General features: G+C 37.4%; 1 protein-coding gene and 1 long non-coding RNA gene across 3 annotated transcripts; one reads left to right on the plus strand and one right to left on the minus strand.

Annotated features, from left to right (window-relative positions):
* The first annotated feature begins 361 nt into the window (after positions 1-361).
* LOC135300312 (uncharacterized) lies at positions 362-1,524 on the plus strand. Its single transcript, XR_010362171.1, has 2 exons — positions 362-942; positions 1,394-1,524. It is a non-coding gene; the product is annotated as an uncharacterized LOC135300312 (long non-coding RNA).
* RASSF9 (Ras association domain family member 9) lies at positions 1,249-27,466 on the minus strand. 2 transcript variants are annotated; one of them, XM_064419653.1, is made up of 2 exons: positions 27,204-27,466; positions 1,249-4,997 (listed from the first exon to the last, which is right to left on the minus strand). In XM_064419653.1, the coding sequence occupies exons 1-2, from the start codon at positions 27,248-27,250 to the stop codon at positions 3,722-3,724; spliced, it is 1,323 nt and encodes a 440-aa protein (XP_064275723.1). In that variant the 5' UTR covers positions 27,251-27,466; the 3' UTR covers positions 1,249-3,721. The 2 variants fall into 2 exon arrangements, with proteins under 2 accessions (XP_064275723.1, XP_064275724.1); XM_064419654.1 differs by lacking the exon at positions 27,204-27,466 and adding an exon at positions 26,602-26,977.

Consider the following 27,466-nt stretch of genomic DNA (forward strand, 5'->3'; position numbering starts at 1 on the left):
CAGTCCTCCCAGTCAGAGGGCAGGGGTGTGAAAGGGATGGTCAGATGTGGTGAACCAACAATGCTAGAGGACTGGTGCCATAGCCAGGGCTCATCCATTTATACCATGGCACCAACTTTGAGAAAACTGGGCTGCTAAGGGCTGATAGGGAACATTCGCCAGGGAATTGGAAGATCACCTTTGGTCATAGGCTTGCCAAGCTCGTAAAGAGAGCTTTAAACTAAAGTTGTAGAGGGAGGGGAACCTCAACCCACCCCACCATTACCAGTCTGATGCCAGTGCCAGCGAGACATGCCCAGAGCCTGGGAAGGAAACACAGGTTGGGCAGGAGAGCAGCACAAAGGAATTCCTGCCTCTTCAGTCAGAAAATAGTCTTTATTCAGAGCTCAATTTAAAGGCCTGTATACAAGTGCATCTAACACGGGAAATAAGAGGAGCTAGAGATGTGTGCTATGACCTTATTGGCATCACAAACACGTAGTGGGATGGCTCTTGTGACTGGACCATTGCAATGGAATGATACAGGCTCTTTAGGAAGGTCTGGCAGGGGAAACAAGGAGGGGATGCCATGCTCTATGTCAGTTGGAATTCATGGAGCTCTGACTGCCCTTGTACAGATGAGAAGTTGATCAAGAGACACCAAGCTCTGTGATTCAGCGCACATGCTGGAGGGAAGGAATGACATCCAGAGCGGCCTTGACAGACTGGAGAGCTGGGCCCATGTGAATCTCATGAAGCTGAACAAGGCCAAGCGTGCAAGGTCCTGCATTCAAGCTGGGTCAATCCCAAGTACAAATACAGGCTGGGCAAAAAACGGATCAAGACTAGCCGGGGAAAGAAGGACTTGGTGGTGGTGGCAGATGAGAAGCTCAATTTGACCTGGCAACATGCAATCATTTGTCTCTCCTCTTATGCAGAACTTACTTGAACTGCCTTTTGTCAGTAAGTGTTACATAGTCCATATAAAATTTTATAAAATAAAACCAGATTTGAAGATGGATATGCCAACTGGCTTAATGGAATGCCAGGAAATGATCCAGATATTTTTATTGTGTATTTTAAATGATGGGTATTTTAAACTAAAATAAAATATAGATAGCTGTGACAAAGGAGGAAGTGAGGAGCATAAACGTTCATAAAGAATACTTTTAGCATCCTAAAAACCAGTCAAACAAATATATGGAAAGTGTAGAAGCAGATAAACAGCAAAGAGCGCACACAGTCTTTAATCATCTTGAACATTCTAAATTCTGAAACAAAAAAAGTTTATTTGAGATATCAAAGTACAAACTTCAAATAAATGCTTCAAAACACTGTTTTTTTAATATTACTTTATTTTTTTTAGAAATACTCTCTTTCAACCTATTCTACCTATTTTCTTCTTAAAACACAGTGATACTCTTAAGACCCAGAAGTTGCAGGGGAGGTACAATCAACTACCAAGTGTGGATAAAGATCAGTTGAGAGAATCTGCACAAGTTCCTATGAGCAAAATAAATCTGGTAGAGTATGAGTGGAAATTAATTTTTTCCCCCCACGGGTCTTGTACTACCCTGCACAGCTGTGTATATTACTCTGTTTCAATTCTCTATCCTCTAAGTAATTATATATAAAAAAATGACTCAATAGAAATTGTAGCTATTGGTAACTAAACTCATAAGAACTCATAGAATACATTAGTCTACTCTCAGCATTCAGAGCTCTGGGCTTAACTACATTTTAGAATGATACCACAGAGGTCAAAAGATGCAGAGTTGCGTTAATAAATTATTACAAAGATAAGATAATATATTTCATACACGTTTCCATCAGGAGCTGATGAGTCTAAATATTACACATTATTATTGAAGCATTCAAATAACATTGTATGAAAAAATACAATAAAAAATATATTAAGGCAACTAACACACTTTGCTGAAACAGAAACTATTTATAATAGCCAGGATTAGGAAAAAAAACCCCAAAAAATAAACCACAAAAAATTTCTTTTCAGAAAAGGCTTTTTCTATCTTTTTTTTTTCTTTTTTTTTTTTTCTTTTTCTGCATTAAGTATGTGCTAATCAGCAGTCCTAGCACTTTGGCCATTTTAGAAAGCACATGGCTGACAGACACTTAGGAGAAGAAAATTAAAGAAAAAGAAAGCAGTGTATGTGAAAGAATTTTACATTTACACCTTCTAGGTACTGTCCATTTGCTTACTTTGTAGGCTCTTAATTCCATGATTGTTTTGAATTTTGCAGAACTGAACTTTATTCAGAAATATTGTAATTTTTTCTCCATTCAGTTCTTTTAATCAAAAGTATTAAACAGATTGCTCTGCAAAATATGAATATGGCAACCCAGAAATTATGCATGTGCTCTCCATTAGCAAAGCCTCTAGCAGAGAGTTAGAAATCTTGTTTGGTAACCGAGACACTTCAATTCTACAGCTTTGTTTTGGACTTACAGCAATATGCTGGAGAAGGGTTTGAGATAAACCACCATATCCTAAATGAAAAAACTGACTTAACCACATTGTTGCAAAATTCTTATGCTTTGCACTCCTTCCTTTTTTTTTTTTATTTTACCCAATATTTTATTGGGTAAAGAAGCACAATATTTTATTAACTATATAAAGTGGATCAGTTTTAGCTGTATCCCAAAGTCCTCACTGAGGAAGAAGGATTTATAGGTTCCTGCTCCAAAACAGTACGAGATGGGATTTGAAAACCTACTTGCTATATGAAAATAGTTGCTACCTAGCTGTTGGGAAACAGTGTCTAGCCAGAGACTAAAATGTCTGGTTCCTACCTGCTGCTTCTGCTATGCTTTCTTTGGTAATCATGATTTCAGGAGGCTTAAGACGCTGGATCCAACCGGTGAGATAGGCAGGAGAAAGTCTTGCTGAAAATGCCCCTAGGGTTAGGTGTGAGCCTGGGATTTCAGCGTCTCACACAAGCAGGACGTAAGCAGTCCTGACATGCCTGCTGGCAGGAACTGTGTGGATTTAAACATCACCGGGGCAACTACAGGGTAACAACAGATAAGTAGGGGGTTTAGGGATCTTTAAAGCAGATAAAAGCTGCTGAAAGAGAATCAAAATTAAAAACCCATGTGTGGAAGGTAATTTTTTAAATGGGACTTTGGAGTTTTTAAAAATATCATCCTGATATTATACATAAACTGAATTTAAATATACAGAATAAATGAAATTATATTCTGTTCTACATTATCATAAAACCGATTTTTAACAGATTAAATGCTCAATTATATAATCTTTAACAGCAGTTTCATAGCAAGGAAACTCCATCTGCATAAAGCTAATGTAACAGAGCAGAAAATCTAGCTGTTGGTCTAGTTTTCTCTAGTCTCTACTTCATGTTCCTAAAAAGCTAGGGAGATGCAGGAGCAGACCCAAAGACCAAAGGATATGAAATCTCCAAACTTTTGGTCCAAGCCAGTCAGAATGCTCCCATTTCACTGAGTATCAACATTACGAAGTCTAAACTGTCTTGATCTAGCAAAGTCAACAACTTTCCACCTATTACCAGTTAACCCCTTCTAGCACATAGCATTCTAGCACAAGTACACTATTAAGGACATAAATAGACACCCTTTACCTTTGCTAAAGCAGTGCCACAGCTTTAATACCTTGAAGAGCTTAACTTTCAAGATGACAGGTTTACTAATTCTTATAAATATCCTCCAAAATATAATTTTAAAAATGCATAACTGTTTTCAACTATGTTGACAACAGCACCATGTCCCCTGCAGTTATTTCAGAGTCCTGACTGTGTGTAGAGCTGATTCCAGTGTCAGAGTCTGTATCGTTTATGTCCAAATTAGTCACTCTATGAACAAAGTCAGGAACAGCAATGCTGTTACTGGAGATGCCACTGCCCTTGGATGGCTCTTCATTTGATTGAAGCCTAGTTTCAATGTTGTCCTTAACATGTAGTAAATTAAATTCTTCTGTAAGAAGTTCATATTCTTTCTCCTTCTTTTGAAGCAGTGAGTCCCTGTATGTAAGCTCTTTTTGGATGCAGCTCAGGTATGAGTTGATTCTCAGACCATCTTTCATACTTTTTTCCAGCTCATATTTTACACTTTCCAAATCTGAGGTTTCCAGTTCAGCATTAGCTGCTCCTTCTGTGCGAACAGACTCTCCGGTTTTTTCCATGCATATACCATGTACTTCTCTTTCAATTTCAGCACACAGGTTCTCTATTAATTGTTTGTGATGTTTCAGTCTCTCTTCAACCTGTAAAATTCCCTCACTTTTGCTCAAATAGTCATGCATCTCTTTTTGATCATCTGGCCTACTCCCCTGCTGCTCAGCCTCACTTGTATTGATCATTAAATAGGAGTCCTGCACATAATTTTCTCCATCATTTGCCACACGATCTAAATGGAATTTTGCTTCACATTTTTCAATTTCCATATCTAGTTCTTTCATTCTAAGGACTTGTTGATGAATGGTATGATCTTGAGAAATGATCAGATGAATCAGTGTCTCCATATTGTCTCTCTCTTGCTGAACACTGTCCTGCTTAAGCTTGGCCAGTTTCCGGAAAGTCTTCCTCACAATTTTCTTTTGCTTATCTATTGGCAACATCTTCATGTAGTTTGCTGGACTGAGGTCCCACTGCTTTTCTACATTTTGTACTACCTTGGCTTCAGCTGTCTTCCACAGTGGAAATGAGAGAAAAGCATCTGACTTTACCAATACAAAATGCAAATTAGCCTGCTCTTCCCCCCAGGCCTTCCAAAGTCTCAGAATCTTTGTCAAGGGAGGCAGCACTCGCTCCGAGCCTCTCCATTTTTCTACAATGCAGTAATCACTCGGTTTTCCAAAAAGGACCTTTTTCTCTCCAAATGTTGTCTGATGTTCCTCAAGCAGTGCTTGAATCACTTCTGAGCAAGTTGTACGCTTTGTCAGGCCACACACAATCTTCTCCTCCTGGCAAACCCAAACCACAATCTCTCTTTCATTTGAAGCCATGTCCTTGCTGGGAGATCTGGAAAACAAGAAGAGACCAAGTATAAATTACATATCAATGGCAGAGACAGTATGAATAATTACTACAGCTCTGATATGACCAACACATTGAAAAACTCATGTATTGTTGTACAAGACAATATACTTGCTTAAATTGCATGAATAAGTATCTTTGGATTAAGTAACAGCTTTAATTGACTACTGCTTTAATATTATTACTATTCCAGCTGAATGAGAATCTCACAAAGTGTCTTTCATCAAATCTTGGTTTTGTATACGTAGTAAGTCTATTAAATTTTGGCAATCTGCATTACACTTTCAGACTGACCTAGGACAGCACAGCCTCCAGATCTTCATATTTGTTCTCATTACAGAGACTACACAGACATTTCTAAGTTATTAGGAATGGCTTCTGAAGGGAAGAATGCACTGAACATAGATGGACTGAGGAAAGATGACTGAACACCACCAATGAATCTAACAATAGGATAAATCTATAGCTCTTCTGCCACACTTGCACCCACAAAAGCATAAAAACAATTGTTTTCCTTTTTTTTCACTAAGTGTCAAGAAATTTGTTGCTCTTCCTGAAGAGCCAAAATAGCCTGAATAGCCTGAATTACAGTGAATTGTGAGAGAATACCAGCTGCAAGAGAATACATACATGGGTCTGCATTTTGTTATTTGAAATTATACAGAAATGCAAGAAAAGGAAAAAAGTTATTTTATTTAGTTGTTTATTTACTTGTTTGTTTATGAATTACAGTGAATGTGCTATTAACCTGGTGCCTCCTTATACACTGAGATATCTAACTCCAGGTGTCTGAGATCCCATTATGGCTCCTGTAGCTCCAGTGCCTAGACAGCAATTCAGTTGACCAAAGGTTTGAGTTCACTTTACAGCTAATTCTTCAGTTTGCCCCCATCTGGTCCTGGACTGCTGTGGGCCTGTGTTGGCAGAGTTGCCTGGATATTCCTGTCCTCAAGACTCCCCTTGAATAGTTTTCTTCTTGCCCAGACCTGATGATTTGACCTGTCACATAAAATGATAAAACAATAAATTCCCTGAGGAAAAAAAATGTCTTTGGATTTTCTAGTATCCCTTGCAGTTAATTTGAATGAATGAGGTTTAACCTAGTCTGATAGAGAAGTCTTGAAAAGGAAAATAACTATTCAGACCATAGTCAAAGGGTGCAACAGAGCATTTGTTTCCATCTAGGACTACTTATCACAGAAATTTTTTAGTCTTCTGAGTTGTAGTAAGCATGGAGTTTTATTTGGCTTAATTACGGTTACACCCTATGATTAGTAAAGCAATCCAGCTTGTTCGTTTTTCCTAATTATTACACAACATGACAGACACACTGCAATCCAATAAATTGAACTATGATTGACTCAGCTCTAGGTGCCACTCTGACCAGGAGGCAAAAATCCTTAAAAGAAAGGCAACTGCAAATGAATACTAATAAAACTGACAAGTGCAAGTTTATTAGTATTATTGCACTGTCCAACTACATTGCTTCAGGTCTTGGAACATTCTCTGTAAAATGTGTGTTTTGGTAGATGACTCTGAGTAATAGCATCATTTTCCCTCTCCAACAGCTCCCCCTGACAGACCAGAATTTTACAGTAATTATTTTTTGAAACTGGTGCTCAAAAAGTTAATAATGTTTTCATAGACTGCTCCTCAAAAAAGCACATATCACAAACACAGAAAATGGCAAAGTGGCACAAAGAAAGAGTAATATTCAAGCTTAAGTGGGGGGGAAGGAATGGAGGATCATATTAGATTAAATGGCATTACTGTGAAGTATGTCACACACTAAAAATTCAATATCTATAAGTCCTCTGAGATTTACAATATGCAGGATGTGATTTTTTTTTTCTGTTAACAGATTGACAGTTAAGTGAAATTCAGGTAAATAGCCAGTTGCAACGTAAGTCAGTTGTGACTAAAAATAACTCAGTATTTGCTTTACACTACAGATATGAAAAGAAAAAAAACAACAAATCATTTATTATGCAAAAATTATGCAAAATGAATAATGAAAAATACAGTGCCTCAAACCATGTTCGCTACTGATATCTAAATAATTGATTTACAAATCCAAGTATATTACCAGTCATTGAATTTAAATTTATAGAAGTACTGAAAATAAAAAAGAGGCATAAAAATAAAAGAAATACCATACTGGGACTCTGAGGCAGTAAATTCAGGCTGTATCTTTCCAGATTTCTTTTGCATTTAGGAAATACATTTCAGGAAATAAATGTAGTCTCTTCTAGCATTCCTCTGAGTGTCTTATGCAATTTGTTTTCAAATCAAAAGTCTTCCTTTTTTTGTTTGTTTTGTTTGATTGGCATATTTTCTTCTAGTTAATATTTTCAGAATGTAACTGATTATGTGGATTAAGCAGAGGCCTACTGTCTCTTCTGGCTCCTTTCAAGTTTTCTCATGAAGCCAGTTTCTCTCTGTGCTATTGGCAAATCTTCAGATAAATCTGCAGAGCCCCTAGACATCCCATCATTATTGCACTGATAAATACTTTCACTATACTTTCTTATACGGAATTCCCACAGAGTTCAGCAGGAGTTAAGCAAACTTCTGATGGAAACACACAGGCATATTGTAAAGCAATCTCTACAGGATCCCTGAAAACAATATGGTTGTAAAAATAACATCTTTAAATTCCTGTTTTCAACATTTTTCTAGCTGTTTATCGCCCCCTGTAACTTTTTCAGTTATGATGCACCTGTCTGTCCAGACTTTTTACATTCAGCTTTCTTGGGGAAGGATTGTTCTTTATTTTGCCTATAAAATATAACTTAGTAGCACAATTGGATAATGTATGCACATGCAGGTTCACAAAGAAATCAAGGAGCTTATACATGAAAATAAGTACTTACAAATACATATGTGTATATATATATATACACACACATATATGTATAGATATACATACATATATATATGTAGGTATATTGTATATACCTACACATTTTAATTATATTGTCACATTTTACAGAAAAGGAGAGAAGAAAGTAAAAGAATTTCTGAACATCTCTGTAATTCCTGGATCAAAGCAACATGGTGAATTACAAATTCTTTCATTAATTTTTCTGCGTTTGTCCCAACATATACTATCTTAATTTTTATTCAGTCACGCCACTCAGTTTTTGATCTTTACTTCTAAGCAAAAAGAATTAGCCAGACGTTTATAATCTTACATTGCCATGGAATTCTAACATATTTTAAAATATCAAAAGTGGTTTTTTATTATCTTCCACTAAAAATGGCAAACTGGAACCTTTCCATGGACCTTTCAAGTAAAATGTATTGTCGAATTATTTTTTCACACTTAATTCAGGTAGTTCCAAACAAAAATGAAGCATCATTTTGTCAGTCACAGAATAACAATTACTAAAACTCGCTTTCAGGTTGCAAGAAGAGGACAGTACTAGGAAATATATTTTGTTAAACTGGGCATTCCTCTTAGAAAGTGGAGAGCAGGTTCTGCATTTATGAAGTGGAATTCATCTGAAAGTTAAGATTTCAGTATAAATTCACCATCAAAATTCCTCTTCATTGAGAGAAGACTTCCAAGAAGAATCCTTATTGCCTAGCCCATCTTTGATCATTGGGAACTATCACTAGAAAAAGTTATTTCTCTCTTTCATTTACTACAAGAGACTTATGCAACCACCTTCAATCAAACACCTCCCTTTCAGGTACTTAAGATCAGGTGAGATTAACCTAATCAGATTAATTCAGGTGAGATTCATTCAGATTCTGGTTTATCTGAGAGAATTGTAACAAGAATGGTTACAGCAGCAGTTGATTTAGTATACACAACTAAATGTGGGACCTACCCATCATAATTTCACAACTTAGTTTAGACCCTGACTGTTCAGTTTAGCCAGTAATATATAAGGTAATCCGTTAATTCATTTCAATATTAAGAAAGAGGTCTTGAATAAATTTTGGTCATTGACAGGAATTCTATTTTTTTTTCTGAGATGCAATACTAAAATATAATAATCTTCAGGGCCAAGATCTGCTTTTAAACAGTCATTTTAACAGAGAGGCAACCTTCTCATATTTACAGGTTCCTTGAATTTCCTGTCCTGCAGTTTTGTAAAGGACATTTCACATCTTTTTGTTTGCTTGGTTGATTGCTATTTTCATGCCTTCTGCTCCTTGTTTTTCTTCAAAATGACCCAAAACCCCATCCCAATCATATTCTAGCCCTCACACAGTCTTAATTACACCAGCAAAAACTGAGTGTTGTGTGTCAGATACATAATTTGTTAATTTATTCTTCAGGCCTAGGGGAAAGTAATACATTCCAGCAACGTATAGACAAAACAAAAACATTTACTTAGGTCATACAAAGTCAAAATATGAGATAGCTTAAATGCTGGAAGGGGCACTTTTGATATTCACTGACTTTAAGGCATGTCTGGCCCAAAAATATACATACCAAACATAATTGTTTGCCCTCCTGAAATAGTCTCCCTAAATATGTAGTATATCAGTTTTACAACCAATCATGCCAATCAAATAAAGGGATCCCCCTACATTTTAGAATTTTACCTTCATGTGTACAAGATGCTTCTTTTTCTAGACTAATTTCTGCAAACATTCTATTGGATCACTTCCATATCATACAGTTAGCAAATTAATACAGTGTTTCTAAAATATAATGGACACTAAAAGAATACTTTGCCTTTGTGAAAAAAAAGCATAGATAAAAACCTTGTCTCCCTTCACTGAAATGAATTTTTTCTAGACTGTCCCCATCAAAAAAAATAACTCCTTTTTCAATATTACCATATTTCTTAACATACCCTCTGCAAAAATAAATCAAACTGATTAACTGATTTTTAAACACTTAGGAAAGGAATTAAAACCCGAGATTATGTTTATGACCAAAAATTTTACTAGTTGTCTCCTCCCAGTCATTGAAACAATTTATATGGAATAAATGTCAGTTGGTGAAAATAAATCATAAACCAAGCAATGCATTAACCTTTTCCCTGAAAATGCATAGAACTCCTAATTGTTTATAAATTTTCCATCAAAAAGCTCATGCTAGAAAGCAATTTCTGTAAAATATCTTAGTAATTTTTCCCCAATTTTTTCAGAAAATCATGTTTTATTCTATGACAGCCTAAGCCCTCTCAAATAGCATATACAGCTTAATCTCCAACAAATCAGATGATAATAGTGTTTTATAATTTACAGACTGCTTTGGTGGGGTCCTCAGCTGACCAGAGTACGTAGGTGTGCTGCTTCCCTGACCTTCCCAAATAAGATCAAAATGCTTCTAAACGTTAAGCAAACCCCTACATTATGCCAAGATGCCACTAAGAACAATTCACTTTCTTCAATGGAGAAGAAAAAAAGGCTCTAAGACACAATCTTGCTGCTGCCTACTGCATCCGTGCAGCGGAGTCCTTGCCAAGAGATTCAGGGTCTGCCATCTAGATGCTTTCCTGGAGTCCACTAAGAAACGTAACACTTTTAGGGAGACCCAGGCAGGGCTCTGCTGCTCAGCAGTCCCTCTGTTCTTCCTTAATCCATAAGCTCCCAGCTCCTCAGCAAGAGGTTCTGTGCTGCATCCCCCACCTGCCATGCTGCACAGGGGGGAGCAACCTCCCAGCCAGGCCTGCTCAGTGCCTGAGCCATTTGCTGCCTTTGAAAATGTTGTGACACAATGGCATCCTGGGAAAAAAAGACACACTAAGCAATTAATAATCTAGTGTTTTCAAGGGGCTGGTCTTTGAGCATGCTGCTGGGGCACACACATATGCCTGCTGGGAAGTATGTGTTTGTGCTATGGTCTTTGTTCAACACCCACAGATGCTTCTTCCATGTGCAAGGGCCCAGAGAAAACTTGCCTTGTTTTCATGGAATTTCTAAAGACCTTGTTATCTCAGTGCCAATATTATTAATCTCTGTTATCTCTTAGATCTGAACTATAACTATCATCAAAGATAAGATATCATTATATATCTACTTGCTGGAAATAATAAGAAGCCAATATTACAATATTACCTACTTGACACAAATGGCCTATATTTTTAGCATAGGGCACACGCTACATGTAATTGAGAGCTTCTGATACCAGTGACTCTTACATGTCAGGGTATATAAGGGCAAATATCAGCCACAGAAGCACAGAATATCTCAGACTGAAAGAGTCTCAAAGGGATCATCAACAACACCCAACACCCAACACCCTGCTCCTCAGAACTACCTAAGAATAAACCATATAACTAAGAGCATCATCCAGAAGCTCCTTGAGCTCTGACAGGCTTGGTGCCATGACCAACTCCTAGAAGAGACTGTTCTCGTACCCAACCCCACCCTCAGTGAAGCACCTTTTCCTAATGTCCAATGATTTTGTGGAAATGGTGTGGGAATGCTGTTTCTACCAGACCTCTGACCTAATATGAAGTAATTAACCAAATATGAAGTCAAAGCATAGAAAAAACATACATTATCACATCCATTTAGATAACACTGCTTTTATTGTATTTATTGCTTTTATTGTTTCTTTTTCAAAATCTCAGCATGTTACCATATATATGTGTGCGTGTATATGTGTATATATGAGACAATAGATGAGCAATATGAAAGAAAATATTAAAACATATTTTTGCTTTTTGTGATTTTTGTCTGTCAAGTTTGCAAAAAGGTAAAGCTGTTGGGGCCATGTGCTGCAGCTCTTGTGTGGAAGAAACTAACTTAATTTGATCCAAAGAGATTTTTGAAGGTGAGTTTAAACATTAAAGGTATAGAGAATACACAGTCCATATGACAGCTAGGGTCAGAAGTATGTCAGCCTTTCAGGAATAAATGTCTCATATTGAAAGTCCATTTTATGTTTATTCAGACTATCCACATTTAATCCACCTTTTCTCTTAACTTTCTGTCCCCTTCTGTAAAGTTATTCAAAAGGCAATAAAGGCCAAATCCTGGTGTGCCTCCTGCCTAAGTACATGACACACTTCTGAGTTTCCTAAGGGCAGCAATGAGGAAGTAGCTGCTCTCTCACTACCCAGTGAAGCTGGAATTACTCCAAAGCCTTAGGGATTCAAATGAGCCTATTAACTAACTGCATTACCATTCCTCTTCACAGGTCCCTAAAAACAATATTAATGGAGGCACAGTTAATATCCATGTCATACAGGACACAGAAATTCCATACATGACTTGTAAGAAACTTGCTTCTTCTTCCCTTTTGCATCAGATGCAAGGCCAAGAAAAGGTCACCTGAAGGGTATCATGGCAAGACAGAACTGGTACTTTAACTGTGAGAATAAAGCTCTTGGTACAGATAATCAGTGTGGTCCTAATGCCTCAGGAAGACTTGGAAAGAGCATCACAGTACTTCTGAAAACAAAATAATTATTATTTATACAGAGAAATAAATTTCTCTCTACCATCTGCTTCTGTATCCATTTAATCTTGCTCTGTGATAAAACTTCCTCCTTTACAGAAATGTGCATAGGCTTTTACTAAAAATAAAAGAAAATTAGGCATCTTGTGAGCCAGTGATATTTTTCAAACATACACATATACACAGTAGTTTGGATGCTCTAATTGAAATATTTCACATATTTGAAAAAATAAAACAATTTAAAGAAAGCCTATTTTTATAACTAGCTAGTTACAACACTTTTTTTTCCTGGTATAAATTTAATGTTCATTTTTCTGTTATTTTTTAAAGGCATAAATTTTTAATTCAGCAAGATATACATACTGTCAGGAAGGCTCTATGAAGCATTTTAATTAGCAACAGCTGTTGCAAATTATGTCCAATATGAATTAAAATTTATCTACTTAGAACTGTAAGTAGGTCCTTCATCTCCATTGCAGAGAAATGTCACCACCTTAGCTACTGTGCAAAATTGCATACATTACAATTCAACAAAGATCTGTAGTTGAAATTTCTGTTCACCCAAACACTTTACACTATATTGGTACTCTGTGACAAATTTCAGTGGAATAACTTTGAATTGCAATGGGATAGCATTATTTTTTTTATAAAATGAAAACATGAAAGGTATGACAGTTTAAAGAAAATAATTCTGATAATTCTTTTACTGCAAATAACTGATTCACACCAGACTGCTGCTGACTTGAAATGTCAGACTTTGGTAAAAATCCCATGGGAAATCATGTGCTTCATTCTAATAACTGTACTGCTTGGAAACAGGTGTTTGAACAGGGACCAACTGTTAAGAAAAATAAAAAAAAGGAAAAATGCCCTGACAGTACTTAAAACAGGTAAAACGGAAACTAAAACAGACAAGAAGAAGGACCAACAAGGGGTGACAGCATAATTCTATCATCTGCTAAGTGGATGGATAGCAGAATTTATACTACATAGAAAACAAGCCAAGAAATTACACTAACTCAGCATATTGCACTACAGAAAGACAGAAATAAGACATACTGTAAGAGGAACTACACACCTTGTTCACTAGATAAGAGCAATAGTTATGATGGATTTACCTGAACACTCCCCTGCTGCTCTTTTTAATAATGACAGGACTCCATGTCTTTGCTACAATGGCCAATATTGTTTTGCAAAACCTCATTTGCAAGGGCCGAGTGCAGATGTTCAGCAAAGCTGACCAAAACCTTACTAGGTCCTCCCCTTCACTTACAATCACAGGCAAGTGCAAAGGCTGCAGTGGAGACTGCATCTGCCCCTGCCCTTTCCTCCTGTCATACGTCTGAAATTTTCCTCTGCCCCTAAGGGTACTCATTCTCTGTAAATTACACCTGCTTTAAATCTGCCTTCCTGTCAGACTAATCATCATTTCTCCATTGTATAGTCAAAGTCATAAGGTTGGTGAGTGGGTATTAGTCAAAAAAATGTTTGGAATTCCAACAAGCGTGGCGTGTGCACAAAATGTCATGACAGGTAACACATTTATCATACCAGGCCTGTATTTGGAGTGGCATAACACAGTGGAGGGGGAGGCTTGAGAAAAGGAGAGGAGAACTAGCTGTCCACCAAAATATTTTCCAAGATGAGTAACAGTAACATCAGCAATTTACTTTCCTGGGAAAACATGCTTTGATGTGTATATTGCAACTGCTGCTGAGGAAGCAGCTGTTATACAGGAATAGAAGATCCAGGAAAAACTCCAGAGCCAAAACAAACACTGACATATTCAGTGATAGCAATTCTTTAGATCATGATGGGTGGGATGGGAAGACAGACATTTTCAAATTCCTCAGTGTTAATGAGCAACATGAGAAGTTTAGAAATATCAATACAGAAAATGCTACATCTTAATTTTGAGCAGTGGGTAGTTCTCACTAGTGAACACATGAAAATGCCACTGGTACTTTTCATCTACCACAAGAACTTTGCTACATTGCAAAAATACAATCCTTTAAATTGTTTCTGTGTTTAATTTAAGTGCCTATGCATATTTAAGCACTGGCTACACTTTACAAACGTTACAGAGCTCCTATTAATAATGTACGGAATGTGTTTAAAACTCCATCACTTTCAGTAGTATAGAGGAAGCAAAAAAAATTTACGGCTCATTTGGAACACAGGCTTCTAAATGATAGAATTACTGTTACAGTTCACAGAAATTTGTGTTATCTAACTTCTCCCATTACAATTTTTATAACAGCCTTTTAGAAGTATCCTGATTGTTTATGAGCTTTTGAGATCAAAGAAGTGAGGGGAATTCCAAGCATTGAGAGTATGAAGGGGTTTTTTGTTTGGTTTGGTTTTTGGTTTGTTTTTTGGTTGGGTTTGGTTTTTTTCTTTTTTTGTGGTTCCATGAAATTCAGTTCAGCTTTTGTTGAAAGGCAAAGTGTACTGCTTCCCTCCCCTGCCTTTGTTGACATTTTGCTCAGTGAAGAAATAAACACAAAATATTCAGAGGTTGGGTCTGAGCTGCCAAAACATGAACAAAGCGCACTATATGTAGATAGATGATAAAAAGGCAAGTTAAATAATGGAATGAGATACAGACAAGGAAATAATAAGACTTCATGCTACTTTTCCAATACTCCCTGATCTGAAGGAGGCTGGGATGGTTACCTTCTTACAAATCCTTATATGCTCTGCATGTTTTGCACCTCTTCTCTGCTTCTGGTGGCACCATGTCAGACAAGTGCTCTTCTCATTCATAATGAATGGAATGTCCAGATGGATTTGGTTTCTTTTTGCCAATCCTAAGGTTAAACTCAGGCTCAGGAAACAAAATTTAAAAAATACTCATCTGGGTTCTATGGTGTCAAGCAAGAATAGCAGCAATGCAAAGAGAATGGTAGAGAATGGCCAGGAGCCTGAAAAAGGGGCTTAGGATTGCTCCTAGTGTTACAGTGAGCCTTTAGAGCTGTTAAACAATTTCATCAATCATTACCCTTTCCTAACTTCTTAAAATCTAATGATTTGTCAACACAGCTTTTTTGTATATCATAAAAACCAGTTTGAGTATCTCTCTGCAGTTTGCTAGGAGCGAGAAAGACAGGATAGGTTTTAATATTCTCCTATATGTACAGCTATCAATTTTACTGTGAACCACCCCACTCTGAAACTACATTGCACAATCTTTCCCATTCCATTTGCTTTCATTAAATAATTTTGAAAAACATCACCTCAAAGGATGTTCTACCAAGACTTAATTTATATCAATTCTTTCTTTTCTTTTTTTCTTTCAAATTTCTGCCTCAAACTTTCTGAAAAACAATTCAATGACAAATGTGTTCCATTACTTACAGTATTTGAAGAGCTGAAAGGAAAAAAAAAAAAGATGAGATAATGAAGTGGACTCTTATATAAATGCTCATTCTAAAGAGCTAAATTGAGTACTAGATAAATAATTATGCTAATGAGAAGAGTGGACATAATTTTTTAAAAAAGAAACCTGAAGCATTTTTACTGTCCATTGTCAGACTGAGAGATTTGTGCAGCTTATGCTTTCAAGTAATTTTCTAAAATTGCCTATCAATGAATGCTTCAATATGTAGTTAGTCACCCACAGGCTGATAGGGTCTCTGAAATACAACCACATCTTCTCTAAAGAAGCTACTGAATAAATGAAATAAATTGTTAACCTCACCAACTGTGGTCTTCCCAAGCAATGGATATGCATAAAGAGGTCATAGGAGATTGCAAAACTAGCTCTAGCCAGCTGAGCAATACAGATAGGAAAGTCAAAAAGGGATGAATTCCTATCTGGAGGCAAGTTTAAAGCTGGATCATAATGATTACCAAGAGTAATGGGAAATTTATGAAATTAATGCAAAGAAGAAAGGTGTAGATGAGAGAGATACAGAGAATGGAGTCTACCAGCCCACCCATCCTCTCCCAATTTTTAGCTGTAAGAACATAAAGAAGATGACTGCAGAGGAAAGACATTCCATGTGATTCAGATAAAAAGCCATGTGAATCCTAAAATATTTGAACAATTATGACTTAAGTCCCAAACCTATTCTATGACAGACATAATGTGTTCAGATAATGTGTTTCCAGCTGGAAGAGGCTCATAACCATGTCAGTTGTCCATCACAACCCTCCCACTGGAGCTGAGCTTCTTGTCTGATCTCCAATGAGTCATGACGAATTAAGCCATAAAGATAAGAACCTTGTTAAACCATATTAGATAGCCATCCAAACGTGACTGAACAGTTTAGGAAGAAACTTCAAAAATTTAATGCAGCTGAAAAGGTGGTAACTCCTGGTGAGAGAACTGTGATGAACAGAGAGAGCAGATAGAGGCCAAAAATCTGCAGTGGGCACAGCTGAAGCTAAGCACGTGTCAGTGACCAAAGACCAAGGCAGGCCCGAGAAATAATGGTGCTAGTTTTGTGAGACACATCTATGGCAGGATAGTGATTATCCCAAGCAGGCTGTGACACCAGAAAGACACTGAAAACTACTTGTCATTAGTTCACAGAAAGTCAGACTGAGTCAACATTCAAATTAATCCTATGTTTCTTTATTTCACATATCCAAATGTCTTTGCAGGTGGCTATCCTTTCAACATATGAGCAACTGAGATGGCTTCATAGCTCAGGGAGGATAAAAAGGTCTTTTAACAAGGTACTCCATAAGCTGAGTGGTTACCACAGTGACAGGTGGATGAAGGCATGCATCCCTCTGCCACGTGAACAGCTCTGTCATGTTGGGAGAAATACACATATTTAGCTTTCTTCTGTGACATGTGCACATTCTGTTTGTCACTTTTGACAGGCTGGTGTGTGTACTCAGATTTGTAATATGTAGATGCATAAATATGCAATCTACAGAAGTGTCTATTTTTGCATGTATTGTTTATATCTACAATAATTTGGGGTTTGTAATATATTTTATTGTACATATGTGACAGTACATGAGGTATACATATGCATTCTGTGATCGCATCCGACACAAGCTGTCATAAATTCATTTTTATACTGAATATATGCCTACCAGGCACAAATGCTTTAGCACAAAGAAATATGTTTAGCATGCAGCCAAGTACTGAAAAAATTCATGTTGTTAAAGATTTCCATGCTACTTAGTTCAACAAAAATTAATTTGATTCAGTGTATCCATAGAAAAATTCATTCTCTGCTACACTGGTCACTTGCCTCCCTTAAATGCATATAAGAGACAGTACTCAGTTTTGTCAGGACACGGAACATACTGAGGCATTGCAGACACCAAATATTATAACTTTCAAGTATCTCCCTTGCTGCTGAAAAGTCATAATGCTCATTTGGACATCTCAACTTCCACAGAAAATACTACAAAAGAGTTGAACTCCTAACAATGGGGTTTGCTGACACCAGCAAGTTCAGCAAGAACTGAACTAAAGCAGTCAGAAACATGAACAAAAGGGCAGGACTTAGACAGTGTTAGATCATGTTCAAATGTTCATTGCATTAAAAACCCCAGAAATATTAATTAGTACAGCAACCCAAAACCTGATTCCCTTCTCTCCCTGAAGCTTGCAACACTAATCCTTGTCCTTGTCTGCCTTACTGCAACTTAAGCCAGCATAAAATTAAGCAGTTTCAAGATGAAATACTGCAAGAATTTCAGTTTAGAATAACTTCACAAGACTTTCCTGAAAAATGCATAATGAGGGAAGGACAAACTGCATGGTGTTCAGGACCAGTGTAAGACATATTAGAAGTACAGGCAGCTGGGGAATGTTACCAGTCAGAATTTAAACATCCAAAGTTCTTAAAAATTGTCTTAGGTGACTGGAATTACATTTAGGCACCTTCATAAAACTAGCCCTTATTGCTTTAATTTGTTCAATATGCGTGCATTTTTATTTGTATATTTTCTCTTATCTATGGTACAACCCTTTTAGAGGACACTTTTCAAAATTTAAACTTTTGATATATATCCTTTATCATCAGGTATTCAATTGCTCTTCATAATTCTGTAATTCTGACATTACAGAATTTATCTCCACATACTCTTGTAGGGAAAAAACTCCCTTTTACAAACCAAAGCTATTCACTCATTTAAATTCCCACTCTAACTGAATAAACATCCACAGACACATGCAAAGTAAGACATCCATAAACCTCCTTTGCTCAGCCCTTACGTAAAAAGTGTTTACAGGACACTGAATTAGCAAGTGAGGAACACACAGCGAATAACCAGTTCCGTAAACTGTGGTTTATGTGTCTTGCCCAAAACTAGATAGGAATTTTGTGGCAGGGTCAGGGAAGACATCCATGCTGTTGGGATGGTTCTCCCTTAATCATACATAATCTACCTGTAATTCACCTCTCCGTTCATGTTTCCCTTTTTAATTTCTAAAATGAGTGGTGCAAAAGATGGTTAATAACCTCCTCTACAAATCTGAGCATGCTCCATGACAAGTGACTGGGTGGTGTCATATCATCTACCTTAAGCTATTTAAAAATGTAGATGTGCAGTCAAAGATAATTTTCTGACCTTCCTCTGTAATCAGTGGCATAAAATAGGCACCTCCAAAAGGGTGACTAATCCCATACTGACAGCCTGTCTAAGACTAAATGAATTGCCCTCCAGAAGTGTTTAGATGTACCCATTAACTACAAAGAGTACCTAGATGACAAGATACCTAGATTTTCAGCAGGCTCAAGTAGGGTAAGATGGAGCTTGACATTTGTGTTTCACTGTGTATTTGAATCTGAGGAGCAGTATGAGTGTCAGCAAAAGTACTGTGACCATCCACAACTGCAGTTCCAAAAATAACTTAGATCTTTGTCAGATACCTGTAGGAACTTCCATGGGTAAACAAACATTATTAGTTATCTACCTAATCCTTAAAGTACCAGGAATGTGGGAAAGTGCAGTAAAGTCAATACCAATCCTAGATTGCCATTAGAAAACTGAATTTGTGCAGGGCTTTTCAGTAAAGCAGGATGTTAACAACAGAGTGGCCCTGAGAGATACAGGCAATAATCAAGTTAAAAAAGGATATCCAGTGCCTTAGCAATCAGTCCAGAGGAAGTCTGTCAACAGCTAATGTCCAAAGAAACAGCAGTTCAGAACATCAATTTACTAACAAAACATCAGCAGCTGAACAAGATCAGCACAAGATCCCACATTTATAAATATCACTAAACCACTCTTTGATCAGTGAGCAAAATCTGATAACTTCCTATGGCAAATGAGGTTTACTTTAGGTCATCAAACCAGTGTCTGAACTGCTGCTCTGAAAAACGTTGTAGCTTAAAAGTGCTTTCACAGTGGAAAATACCCACTGTAGAAAGAATTCCTTTGAATTGAAGGAGGTTGGGGAAAGCAAAGTAAGAAGTTCTGCATGGATGATGGAATCTATTAACACAAAGCAAATTGCATGTTCAAGACCCAAGGGCAGACTCTCTTAAAAATTAGTAGTCTTCACTCAACTGCATTATTCCAGTGAGGTCATACACCCTTACGAGCTAAACTAAGGTAAACATATTTATACCTGACCAAAACAAGAGCTAATAGATTATTAAATTTTCATAAACCTGATTTTGTCCTTGAACATGAGAATATTATGCTTTTGCATATTTATTTTAAGCTTCAATATTTTTGTGTTAATACAAGGAGAAAAAATAAAATCTTCTGTTTTTTAATAGAGATGATTCTATTTACCATTATGATGGGAAATTTGTAACTTGGAACATCAATGAAAGAAAGCAAATAGGGGTGAGGAATAAAGAAAGCAACTTAATCAGATTAATGATTTTGACGCTCAATATAAAGAAATTATGTATTATATACACAGCAAACACCATATCTATAAACATATTTTTCTCCTATGATTATTCTGCAACTTACTAATTAATGTGGAAAAAAGTCATAAAAAAACAACCACAACCCAGAAAAAGAGAGGTTTATATCTCCTCCAAGATTACAACATAGCCTGGCTTCTTCTAATGCTGATGCTCAAAAATGCACGTCTAGTAACCATCTAAACTTCAATTTAAATGTCTCAGACTGACATAAGGAAAAAAATGCACTCAGGCAGACAGGAGTGGGAATGAAACAAGAAAGTTGGTGAAAGAGAAACACATCTTCAACTAAAGGGTATAAATAAAGTGCATGAGATGTACCAAACATGCACTAGAATTTTTTCTTTCAAGTTTGATGTCTTTTGCTCATTACCACATTACATGACATATTATTATCATATTATTATATACAATTACATGACAATTTATTATCATTACCATCGAGAACCTTCCTTTCTGTTTTTGGGTTTTGGGTTTTTTTTAGTTTCTGCAGGTGATTTTCTTTTTTTTTAGTTCACTTCACAAAACCACCTCAAAATATATTAATATGTTCATGGAATTTCTTTATTTATTTCTCTTTCTGTGACATTAAAATGCTCCTTACAAGACATTTTCAACATTACGGAAAATTTTAAACCATTGAAAAATTCCTCAGAAAAATCACATGAAATCAAATCTAAACAATCCACAGTGTATTCTCACTTTCTTGCATGGCATCTATGTTTAGTGGACTGCATAAGGACTAGAATAAAAGAACTCACAGATCTAATTCTTACCTCTCCCACTAACTGGCTTTCACAGTCTGCACTTCTACACATTTTACACTGTCTAGTCATGTCCTACTTGTTTTCCTGAGGCATGTAAATATTAACACCCAAATTACTGCTAAGGAAAACTATGTAATCTTATCAGGTGTTTGAGGTCACAAAAAAATTGGTATCATTATCACTATTGCAACACCTGCACCATAAGTGTAATTCCGGCTAGGTCAAACCAGGAAAAGGCAATGTGGTTAATCCTGGAGCCTATTTGAGTCAAGTTCTAGAAACATGCTCAAAAAAGTCTTCTTTTGGACAAGGCTTCCTTGTTTCTAAAGAGTTCCAAGTTACAAATTTCCCATCATAATGGTAAACAGAATCATCTCTATTAAAAACTCTCTTATCTGTTTTGTCCTGTGTGATACCTGAGGAATTGCTAGCACAGAAACACTGTAGAGAAGAAGACAGAAACTCATCATCTTGAGAGTACCATAACACATAAGAGAAACAATGGAAGTGACAATAATAGCCCAGTTACCCATGCACACAGCTGGGTACCACCATATCCAACATTCAGTCCTAGGCTTCACTTAATGCGTGGTCTTCACATTTTTATATTGCATCATCCTTTCTGTCACTATTAATAAGGATTTACTAACATACTAAATATAGAAGCTGGATGAACTAATTAAGGCTTGTACAGCATATGAGATGTTAATGTTTTCAAATAATAGTGTTTCAGACCAGAATTTTAAATTGTTATTATTACTCATATAAAACAAACAAAAACTTTTTTATTCTGAGCAGAGGTAAATCAGGAGGTACTACTCTATGATTATCACTGACTTTCATTAAAGTTAATAATTTTTTTAAATGCCCAACTCTAAAAATTTACTTCTGTCTACTGAATTAATTACATATTTAGCAATGTGTCTTTCTTCATGCACAATACTAGTTTTTCAACAGTAAAATACGAAATGACCACTGACCAGCAAGATTTTCCCTCTTTTTAATGTTTTACCAAAAAAAAAAGGGAGTTTTGTCTGAAAAGTATCTCTCACCCTAACTCTACACTATATTAGTGTTTCAGATTAAGTTCAACTTAACCAATGTCATGCTCTTAGATGGTGTAGTATTACACTTCTATTACTCGTCTTATTTACTCCTTCAGGATGAAATTGCTGCCTGCCCTCCTGGAATAGTAGATAATTAACTCTTTAGAAATAAGGTTAGTGTTTTGCTAGACAAAAAGCTCTTCCTGAAAGTGAAGTGAACAAATATGTACAAAGATTATTAGAAAATGTGTGCAACCATTTTGACCCCTGAGAAAACTTCCAAGGAAGACCAGAAAATAAATTAAAATGTATGAAGTCTGGCTCAAAAAGGACCAACTTTGATAATTCACTAATACATCTCACACTCAGGGAAAAGTTAAAAAAATAGGTAAAAAGAATGCATTCTACCATTACAAAACAAGCACCATCTTTTCAATCTAAAAATTTAACACAAGTAGCACCACTGATTCTAAAACTTTTATCTACCCTCTCCAACATACATACCAAATACCTCGTAGTCTTGTACCAAAAAGAACCTTTATAGCTTCATATAGACTTTTATCCAGGTGTGCTCATCCAAGAAAAGTATTAGATATCTCACATGATCCCATAAGACTTACAGTGTGGGTCATACACAGTTCATTCAGATATGCAGCTGATCTCCAAGAGCTTTACCAGTCCAAACCTAAATGCTGAGCATTTTCAGTTTTACTTCATCAAGGTTTAAAATGTACAGCGGTGTACTCAACCGTAGGTAGAGCAGAAGAGATGTTCAGAGCAATACACAAATCACTGGGCTAACTAGATGCAATGAGAAACTACTGGAGGGAGGGAGAAAGGGAGGGATCATGGAAATGCAAAGTCAGTATCAGATAGATGAAGTCTCTAATCTAATTCACTACACTGCACTGTAATATATAAACTGACAGAATAATTGAATGTGTCTCTCACTGGGGAGGGGCCTCTGACTGTCAGGACAGGAAGAACTCCCTCTTCTATCCATAACACTGAATGGAGATACATGCTATCCACAACATTGAGTGGATACATGGGGTTTTTTCTACTTCTGAACCAGAGATGAGCTGATTAAAGAAAAGCAGAATTAAAGAGTAGGCAAGATAAGTCTTCCCTCCTACAGAGAAACACTAACTCCTGTGGCAGTGAGTAAAAGTGGAAAACAGTGGAAAATAGTAAAAGGTAGAAAAAAATACAGGAAGGAAAAGCAAAACCAGTAAATATATTTAAATATTAACAGATTTGTAACACAATTGTTTAATCATGAAACACTACTCTGGGTTCAGAATTGTTGCATGCCAACAGAGCGTAAAAACTTTTGTAGTAAACATAGGACCAGCATGAAGTACACTAGCAAAACATGTTTCTCAAGGTGTTGAACATAACAGGACAGTCCTACAGCATGAAGACTGATTATCTGTACCCTCTCCCTTTCAGGATCCCAGCTACAACATGAATGAAACAGTAGAGATTCAACAATTTTGTCTAAGGTTTATGTGCAAAACCCAAGGAGGTGGTTGAGATGAAAGAAATAGCAATGAGGTCAGTTTTCTCATTGTGACATAGACCCAGATATCCTTGAAGTATTTAAATAAACCTAAAGACCCATTTTCAAAAGTGATCAAATCTAGCACCCAAGACCAGAGAAGTCTTAATCCTACTGAAAATCAATACAGCATAAATTCTTGTCTGCTTAGCAACCAGGAAATCGAATACAATGTGAAACCTTGGTACCTAAACACTGCAAGTATCTATGTCCTGTATTTCTCATATTTGGATAGGGAGCTGTTTTGTCTCTGTGCAAAGAAATGTGTTAGATCAATACTAGACCTTATGAGCAAAGAACTCAGTGCCTTTTCACTTCCTCCACCTTCAGCTAAGCATTTCTGCCCTCACTACACTTCTGAAGTGTGATATGAGCTGAGCATTCCTCTCACTCTCAAAGTAGGCATCTTTAAGAGATCTGCATAAAAATAAATCCCCTTGAATTTATTCATGTTGCAAAGCCTTAGTCCTGCAGGAAACTTTCATTTTTCCTTTGTTGCCTTAGAGGGTACAACCTGTTCCTGCTGTGCACATTTGGGTTTGTAAGTGGGTGGGGTGTCTTGGAAGTATTGTTCTCCTGGGGACATAGTGCAAGCACATACACATTCTGGAGACTGTGATTACTTCTGGTTGTCAGAGAAGAACAAAGAATACTGTAAAAACTATTATAGCTATTGAAAAAGATATCGAAATATCACTTTTGTGTCTTTCTTGACAAGAAACATATGCTGGAGTCACAATCCTAGAGGTCACTCCCTTGAAATCAAACCAGGGCTTAAGTGATCTATAGGCTACATGGGCTTTGTGCTGTCTCTGTATCAGTGACATTTCAGAAGCCCAAGAGAGTAATACTGAATGAAGACTTTTCAAATACTAACAGTAGTTCAGCACAGGCTTTGTTTTCCTGAGGTTTAATCTTAGTTTCTTTCTCTACAGACTCGTGACATAATGGACAATGTCCCTCGCCTCTTGCTCAGACACAGACTCAGTTAGTGTTAGTGTAACCTCTTTGTTTAAACTCTGAGGTCTTAGGGGCAGAAACTGACAATTTATAATCTGGATGTGAAGAGCCTACTACAAAACAGGGACCTGATCTGGAACCTCTGGGCAATGCTGCAAGACAAGCACTAATTACAGTAGTGTCATCTTGTTATCTGAGCAAATGACTGTAACGCCTTCATTTTCCTTCTGGCTCTCCTTCCACCTACCTTTGTTACCTCAACTTAGCTTTATGTCCTCATGTAAACAGAGATTTTATTCCTCATTTGCATATCTTACAACTTTCAGGAGTTATATTTGCATGTAACAAATGGTCATTAAGAACTACCAGAGAAATAGGAAAAAGCTGAGTTTTCCAGAAATGTGAATGAGCACTAGGCCTATTTTACAAAGCAGCAGCAGTTTAAAGATATAAATTTGTATATGTCCCTTTTTAGTCCTTCTTTACAGGTAGTTAGACAAAGTGGTGAGCCACAAGTTCTGACTCTCCAACTACCAGCCTAAACACAATGAAGGATTTTAAGCTCACTTCTCAAGGTTTCAAATGAGTTCACCATGATAAAATTAAAATGAGAAATAATTATTACATATCTCTTCAATCATACTGCAAAACCATTTTACTAACTGCATAAGCAAAGTTTAATTCTCAAAATTCAGTATCAAAGCTGACATAACATATGCAGAAATTTAAATATCTGAATAGATAATAACACATCTTAGGAAGTATGTAGTTTGCTTTGTTCTTGACCCCCTCCCCCTACACTTCTGTGGTCACACAGCCCCTTCTGATTGCCACAAAGCCTCTCAGCCATTAGAGGCATTTATTTATTTCTGGGGATGTGAGGATAAAATGAATAGAAAGTCCTAGATGAACCAGCAAAGGTTCTTTTGGTATTTTAATTTTTATTGCCTATTTAAAGCTTTGGATTATGACTTTCTTTTCCTGAGGAATAAAATGTCACATCAGCAAACATAATGAGATTGATGCAATTAGTGTGAAGATATTGTAAATTCCCAAAAGAGAAACAATTTCACCGTTGAACACAGTGGAACTGCGCTTTGTGAATTAATCCTATTCACATAAGTGACTGTAGGAACAAAACTTCCACTTTAAGAGTAATAATTTTCCAGCTCTATATGAAAGCAATTTCATAGAAAAGTTCATGTCCACCTTTCTAGATCTTCTAAACAAAAAATGGCCACAAGAGAATTATACCAAAGTTTTACTGTTTTCAGACCCATTACCAAAATATGCTGTTTAATCAGTAAACTACAGTATTAATAATTCTAAAATAGTATTCAATTTTTAAACATTGACTGTCACAATATAATTTATATTCAATATAATATGCTGACTTAACATTTTTACACAATCCCAGCAAATACAAGCCCCCCCCCCAATAATTTTCAATATATCAAATGTGCGAACCAAAAGTCAAACATGGAAAAGAAAGGGGATGTTTTTACAAGACTATTTAAAGTTCAATTATATTCCTCATAGAAAAGATCATCTTTGCATTCCTTTAAACACAAACTAAATTTCTGTGAAGAGCACTAGGTGAAATGGGGATGAGATTACAAGTGATTTTAGAGTTTCTCACTGAGGCAAAATTCCAGTGACTTGTTTCTGTTCAGCTTTAGCTACATGGGCTCAGCCGCTGTACATTCCATAGGGTTCAAGAAAATTTACTCTTTAAAAATTCTAGTACCACCCTAGCACCTGACATTATTGCATAACCCTCCTTCTCCTTTTTGCAGCCCGCGTGTGGGGCATGTGGAAGCATGTACAGCGTAAGGGGCAAAGTCCCCATAAAGAAACTTCGCAGTAGCAGACCAAAGGACCGCAGCACTCGCTCTGAAGGGTTTTCTAATAAAAAAAAGTATACACAGTACAAGTCCATCCTGTACTAAAGGCTAAACAAAAAAAAAAAAAAAAAAGCATCCCCCCCGCGCCTCCCCACGATGAGCTCGATGCGGGGGGGATGCTCTCACCTCCCAGGCTGACAGCCAGCGGACAATATAAGGCACGGGTTTGATCCGAAGGGATTGCAGGCTGCCGGTCAACCTTCCAGGGCAACGGGGCTAAGGCGCGGGGCCTGGAGCCCGGCCCTCCCGTGAGAAACTCGGGGAGTTTTGTGCCGGGGCGGGGGAAGAGCTCCGGGTTCCCCCTGCCGCCGACGGGACGCGAAGGTCGGGCTTGCAGCCGGCTCTCCCGGCCCGGCAGCCTCACCCTCCCAGCGCGGGGCACCGCCGCTGCTCGCCTCGGCTCAGCCGGGAAGGCTCCAAGTCCGGAAGAGCTGCCTCCCGCTCACGGAAAATACTGCCCAGGAATCAAAAGAGCCAGAGCGAAGAGGGGCACGACAGGTCCGGGGGAAGGGGGCAAGGGCAAAGCCCCTTCCTCCCTCGGCACACGCCCGCCCGCTGCCCTCCGCTGCCCCGGCCCGGCTGCCGCTCGCAGGTGAGCCCCGCAGTTCGGCTGCCGGGAGCGGCACGCTGCGGATAACACATCCTGCTCACAGAACCAGACAAAAAGTTTAAAAAATAATTCATCCCATGGCGCCCTACCTGGTCCTCCACATTCCCACGCACTTTACCTGTTTTTATGCCGGGTTTTTAATAAATTCCTTCCAAAAGGAGCCATGATCCCAGCGGCATAACATCAGCGATCCCCAAACAATTCGAGGGTGTTCCCTTCTCCCCTATTTTTTTGCCTGAGCGCCTTCCAGCTTGTTAATAGTCACCGAGCGTAGCGATGAGCTGGAAGTTGTGCAATTTACTGCTAACTTTGAACTCCAGCTTGTTGCTGCTGCTGCACCTTTGGAGTCCTGCCCAGCTGCGAACTTGAAGGAGGTGTTTA

Source organism: Passer domesticus, chromosome 5, assembly GCF_036417665.1.
Source record: "Passer domesticus isolate bPasDom1 chromosome 5, bPasDom1.hap1, whole genome shotgun sequence".
Taxonomy (NCBI): domain Eukaryota; kingdom Metazoa; phylum Chordata; class Aves; order Passeriformes; family Passeridae; genus Passer; species Passer domesticus.